The sequence below is a fragment of the Notolepis coatsorum genome (assembly GCF_963971535.1).
Source record: "Notolepis coatsorum genome assembly, chromosome: 10".
NCBI classification, from domain to species: Eukaryota; Metazoa; Chordata; class Actinopteri; order Aulopiformes; family Paralepididae; genus Notolepis; species Notolepis coatsorum.
Window position 1 is genome coordinate 67561216 of NC_140174.1, and position 6000 is coordinate 67567215.

At 44.4% G+C, this 6000-nt stretch overlaps 1 protein-coding gene across 1 annotated transcript in view; it reads right to left on the reverse strand.

Annotated features, from left to right (window-relative positions):
- fam13c (family with sequence similarity 13 member C) overlaps positions 1–4383 on the reverse strand; it is a gene marked incomplete at both ends in the record, with an annotated part of 33266 nt that extends 28883 nt beyond the window's left edge. The window contains 1 exon segment of the mRNA XM_084323060.1: positions 4380–4383. Within this exon segment, the coding sequence (XP_084179186.1) occupies positions 4380–4383 (4 nt within the window).
- Between the last annotated feature and the right edge of the window lie 1617 nt (positions 4384–6000).

The window sequence follows — 6000 nt, forward strand, 5'->3', positions numbered from 1 at the left end:
GTGAAAACACAGTTTAAAACACCAATCAAACAGAGACACAGAAAAAACACAGTTTAAAACACCAATCAAACAGAGACACAGGGAAAACACCGTTTAAAACACCAAACACACAGAGACACAGAGAAAACACTGTTTAAAACACCAAACACACAGAGACACAGATAAAACACTGTTTAAAACACCAAACAAACAGAGACACAGAGAAAACACTGTTTAAAACACCAAACAAACAGAGGCACAGAGAAAACACAGTTTAAAACATCAATCAAATATACTGAGAATTATCTGAAATGGATAAACACTGTGGAGTAGGATCTGAGCTGATAAAACACTGTGGAGTAGGATCTGAGCTGATAAAACACTGTCCAATAGGATCTGACATGATGAAAACACTGTCCAATAGGATCTGAGCTGATAAAACACTGTCCAATAGGATCTGAAATGATGAAACACTGTCCAATAGGATTTGAGCTGATAAAACACTGTCCAGTAGGATCTGACATGATGAAACACTGTCCAATAGGATCTGAGCTGATAAAACACTGTCAGAGTAGGTACAGTACAATGTCACAAAAACAAAAAATAATTCACACACTGGACAAAACAGCTTTAGTGTTTAGTGACAAGCTAGTCACGTCCTTGTTGCTTAGGATAATTATGTGTGTTGTTAGGCTGCATCTTGGTTTGACTGTGTCTGGTCAGGGTACTCAATGATAGAAGGTTACTTGGACTCCATCTTCAACAAGGCTGGTGTTTTAGTTAACCAGGTGACAATTTGCTGTATTTGTGGTGCTTTGGGGTGATGAGCAGGGCCTGAATAAAGGTCCAGTTGACAAGGATCCACTTAGGGATCCTGGGGCAAGGAACACAGGGTTAGCAACATCATGCCAGACAGTGTTTAAATAGAGCCTGTACTAGTTAACATCATGCCAGACAGTCAACATTATGCCAGACAGTGATTAAATAGAGCCTCATCGCAGTGCGTTCAATGTACTAGATTGTATTCTTCTATCAAATTATTAATGTCAGGTCAAATATGTCAGGTCAGCTTGACCCACAGTAACGTGGCTTAGCTGGAAATTGCTACCAAGTTTCCATGGTTCCCTCAGCCTGTGACACATCTATAAACCACCAGAGTGAGTTTGGTAATTGCTGATGTGTGGTAAACTGAACGAATGAGTCTGGCCTCTGTAATCTTGAATGTTTTTGTTCAATACCCTTTTCATTGTTCCTGTCTTTCTTTCTTTCTCTCTCCCTTAATCCCTCTCTCCCTCTCCCCCCCTCCCCCTCTCTCCCCCTCTCTCCCCCTCTCTCTCTCTCTCTCTCTCTCTCTCTCTCTCTCTCTCTCTCTCTCTCTCTCTCTCTCTCTCTCTCTCTCTCTCTCCTCTCTCTCTCTCTCTCTCTCTCTCTCTCTCTCTCTCTCTCTCTCTCTCTCTCTCTCTCTCTCTCTCTCTCTCTCTCTCTCTCTCTCTCTCTCTCTCTCTCTCTCTCTCTCTCTCTCTCTCTCTCTCTCTCTCTCTCTCTCTCTCTCTCTCTCTCTCTCTCTCTCTCTCTCTCTCTCTCTCTCTCTCTCTCTCTCACACGACATCCGGCCTTTTCTTCTCTGACTCAGTCATTTAATTCAGATGTTCTGGTTAAACACCCAGGAAGGTACAGAATGAAACCAGACTGAGAAGAACACAGACACACACCCAGGAAAGTACAGAATGAAACCAGACTGAGCAGAACACAGACACATACCCGTGCACTAACAAACATGCTCACATGCGCTCACACATAGCAAACAAGCAGATCAGAAGGGAAACAGTGTCTATCCGGCAATTGAAGGAAATAACCAGTCTCCTTTGATTACTGTAGGTCGGTCAAAACAGGCTGTTGCGGTGTCACTTCCTGTTATTTAGCATAATCATGTTATTCTCTGTCACTTTCTGACAATTATTTAGCATAATCATGTTATTCTCTGTCACTTTCTCTCCATTATTTAACATAATTGTGTTATTCTCTGTGAACGATTGGAAGTGAACAAGCCTTTTTATGTGTTGAAAAAGGTCTGCAGACCAAAAGGTTTAAATAGCCATAATGCTCATGTCTCATATCTCCAGACCCGTTCATACGATCGACTTGGTGGGTGTATTGCTGAGGGCTGGAGTACGTCCACTGTTGAATGTGAAGTTGATTAGGTTCTTATAGAGTCAAATACATGATGAGACCAGGGACGCGGGAAGTACAGGTGCTGCGGGTGCGCCAGCACCCCCTGCTGGCGGGGAGTGTAACTGCAACTGCAAGGTTGTTTTGGCTTTTATTCCATTGTAATACCGAGGCTACTCAATGTCACAGAGCGGAGCGGCACTGCAGATTTACCCTACTCTTGGAATTCATTGCCAGATCCTCATAGGGGCGCTGTCTTGATAATGCAGTGTTATTAAAGCAGCGTGTAGCTGACTCATGAACTGGTTGGGATTCGAATAGACGCGGCCTGGAAGCGTCAACACGGAACTGGAAATCTGTTGGTAAATAAATAGACGCAGCCTGGAATAGTTTTTGGACGCTGAATTCGCAGTAAAGAGCCCCCGGGAGGGTGGTCCAAGACCTTTTGCATGTCGGCGATGTATGCAGGGAACGTATTGCAGAGGGAGGACTGACTGAAGTGGAGAGCTGTCGCCCATTCTAACGCAGGACCCTTGAGCAGACCCTGCCGACAGGTAAGCGATTTTAGATGTATCACTTTGGAAGGTGTGCGACTGTTGTCCGAATACTAGTGAACATTGAAAAATAAAGGCACAACATTTAGAGACGTCACCGTCGTAGCGTTCTGGTGCGGGGACGTGGGGCTCTCTGTACGGGGGGGCGCAACAGGTGGGGTAGGCTGGGCTGTGATGTATGCATCAAAACGGTTACATTGTTTGTGTCGCTCCGCAGAGCTGAGCGTGAGAGCGCGGAGTTGGGCAGTGGTCTCCTCTAGTGAACGAGAGTGTTGTTATTATTATTATTATTATTATTATTATTATTATTATTATTATTATTATTATTATTATTATTATTATTATTATTATTATTATTATATCACTTATCTCAGCACCCCCGCCGCTAACTGAGTTCCCGCGGCCCTGGATGAGACTTAAAGTGCCACTTGCAGGTTAAACCCTACTCTTCAATTATGGGTAGTTTACATCATTGGTATCTAATTTCATTATTTATTTTTTTCCATTTGACGCCGGGAAATTCCACTAAGAAAGGGTTAAAAATGTCCATGCACGAATAACATGTATGGAGCCAATCAAAAAGCTTATCAGACGCTATCAGTGCCGTGACGTCACTGCACGTAACTTTTCCCTACTTCTCATCCACTACAATGGAGTTTGACGAGTGCAGAAAGCCATTTCCTTGATCCAAATGGACGCCTTACAAGACGAAAATGGGTTTAATCGTCGGAGAGACTTTGATGGACCAGGTAGGTACTACTGCATTTTTTAAACAAAGGTAGTTATAAGGTTTCTAATGTCGTAAAAAAAGAACTACATTTACCACTAGGCAGCCTGTTGTTCAGTACAGCAGCGCTATTGGCTGTTGCCTTATCCCCGTCACGGGTCATAGTACCAAGCTAGCTAGCTAACGTTAACGTTAGCATTATGTCTACTGTCGTGAACCATTTTAAATCGGGGCATGTAGAAGAGTTTCGGGAATGAGTAAAATGTGCAGGTCCTCTTCTCAGACCTGTGGGGCAAAGCACTGCACGCATCATGCCGGCTAGCAAGCTACACGTCACGGCATGTTGATACGATAGTAGCCCCTTTCGTGACCCCCCCTCTCTCTCTCTCGCTCTCTCTCTCGCTCTCGCTCTCGCTCTCTCTCGCTCTCTCTCTCTCTCTCTATTTTGTTTCAACACAAGCGGCAGATTGGAGATTAAGAATGAGAGAATAAGAGAGACAAATAAAGAGGGGGAAAGAGAGAGGGAAGGAGGAAATCAGTGGAGGGGAGGGTAAGAGAAATATGGAGTGTCAGAACTAGGAACTAGAGGTGGATTACTGGAGAGAGAGAGAGAGAGAGAGAGAGAGAGAGAGAGAGAGAGAGAGAGAGAGAGAGAGAGAGAGAGAGAGAGAGAGAGAGAGAGAGAGAGAGAGAGAGAGAGAGAGAGAGAGAGACGGGGTCTTCTCTCGAACTCCTCCAAACTCACAACAATGATGGCGTAGTCGGAATCACAGGTGTTGTTGGTGGGTGTTTATTGCCGGCCATCCACGGTGCAGAGGTGACATTACATAACAAGTGACATAAACTAAATAAATAACTAAACTATACTACCTCTGCAGTCTATCAGATGCGTTCCACAATAACTTAATCTGATAGACAAAACACTTACTGGGTGGCGCTTCCCTAGTTACCCATTTTGCAACCGTTATCTGGTGAAACACCACCTCAGAGACAAACAGACTAACAGACACATACGGCACTTCCCTCAGTCACCTACGTTGCAACTGGTGCAGGGCAAGAAACCAGAACATTGGGCACGCAGCCCTCATGACACCTGCACTCCTCCCCCTCCACAGGTGCCACACATAATTAATTACCATTACTAAAACAGGTGCTACACATCAATTGAATTGCCGTTTCCTATAGTTATACACACATTATCTAAAAACAACCTCCAACACCAAAACCCTCATAACCCAATAAATAAATACATATACACAACCCAATAAATAAATATATATACACAACACAACACAACAACAATAAATAAATATATGTATGAATGGATATATGAATGTATGTATAAATGCATGTATGCTTAGATTAATGGATATGTATGCATGTTTGATTATGTATGAATGTATATGATGAGTGAATGTTGTGTGTATGTGTGCGTGCGTGCTGCCCCGGGCGTCAGTGACAGACCCACTCTGTCACAGAGAGAGAGAGAGAGAGAGAGAGAGAGAGAGAGAGAGAGAGAGAGAGAGAGAGAGAGAGAGCGATGCACCAGGGGAACACAGTAGGCATTCACATTAATTCATTCAAGAGGGGGAGGGAGAGAGAGAGAGAGAGAGAGGCGAGCTGTGGAGAGAGGGTTGTGGAAGAAAGAGAGAGGAAGTAAAAATAGGTGTGAGAGACTCAAGAGAATACAGTATTATGTTCATTCATTCAACCATTCATTCATACCAAGCAAGAAATGGATGAGAATAGAGGGGATCAGAGGAGAGGAGAGGAGAATATAAGAGAGGGAGGAGAGAGAGAGAAATAGAGAGAGAGAGAGAGATAGAGAGAGAGAAAGATAGAGAGAGAGAGAGAGAGAGAGAGAGAGATAGAGAGAGAGAAAGATAGAGAGAGAGAGAGAGAGAGAGAGAGAGAGAGAGAGAGAGAGAGAGAGAGAGAGAGAGAGAGGGGGGGGGGGGGGGGGGAATCAGTGCATTGTGACGGCAGGGAGAAGTCAGCAGGCGTTGCCTCATGTTCCAGCATTCATCTGTGTCTGTATGTGTGTTTGATGCTAGAAATAGAAGCTGGCAGGAGGCTGTTAGACAGGAGTGGTGTGTCCTGCACATCAAACCTGCTGAATAAACACACACATGCGCGCGCGCACGCACACACACACACACACACACACACACACACACCTCCCCTTTCCAAGATGGCAGCAAGGGAATTGTCTCTGCTCAGTGTTTGTTAATATTTTGTCAGTTTTATGTGTTTTTATTCACCTTTAAGATATGTTACACTCTTTTTAAGAACAAGTATTTTATCCTTCACCCTGCCATTCCTTCAACCCCCGAATAAGAATTTTTTTATTGTGGATTGGTGGACCATCCAGCCCTGCAACAGCTAGCTACCAGCAGCTAGCTGTTGCAGCTAGCCACCAGCAGATGTTTATATTCCTTACCAAGAGCCCTGCAGCAGCTAAATACCAGCAGCTACCCACCAGCCCTGAAACAGCTAGCTACCAGCAAACCCTGTTCAAACCCTGGTGAGGCCTGCACTACCATACTCCTGGTGTGGCCTACACTGCACCCT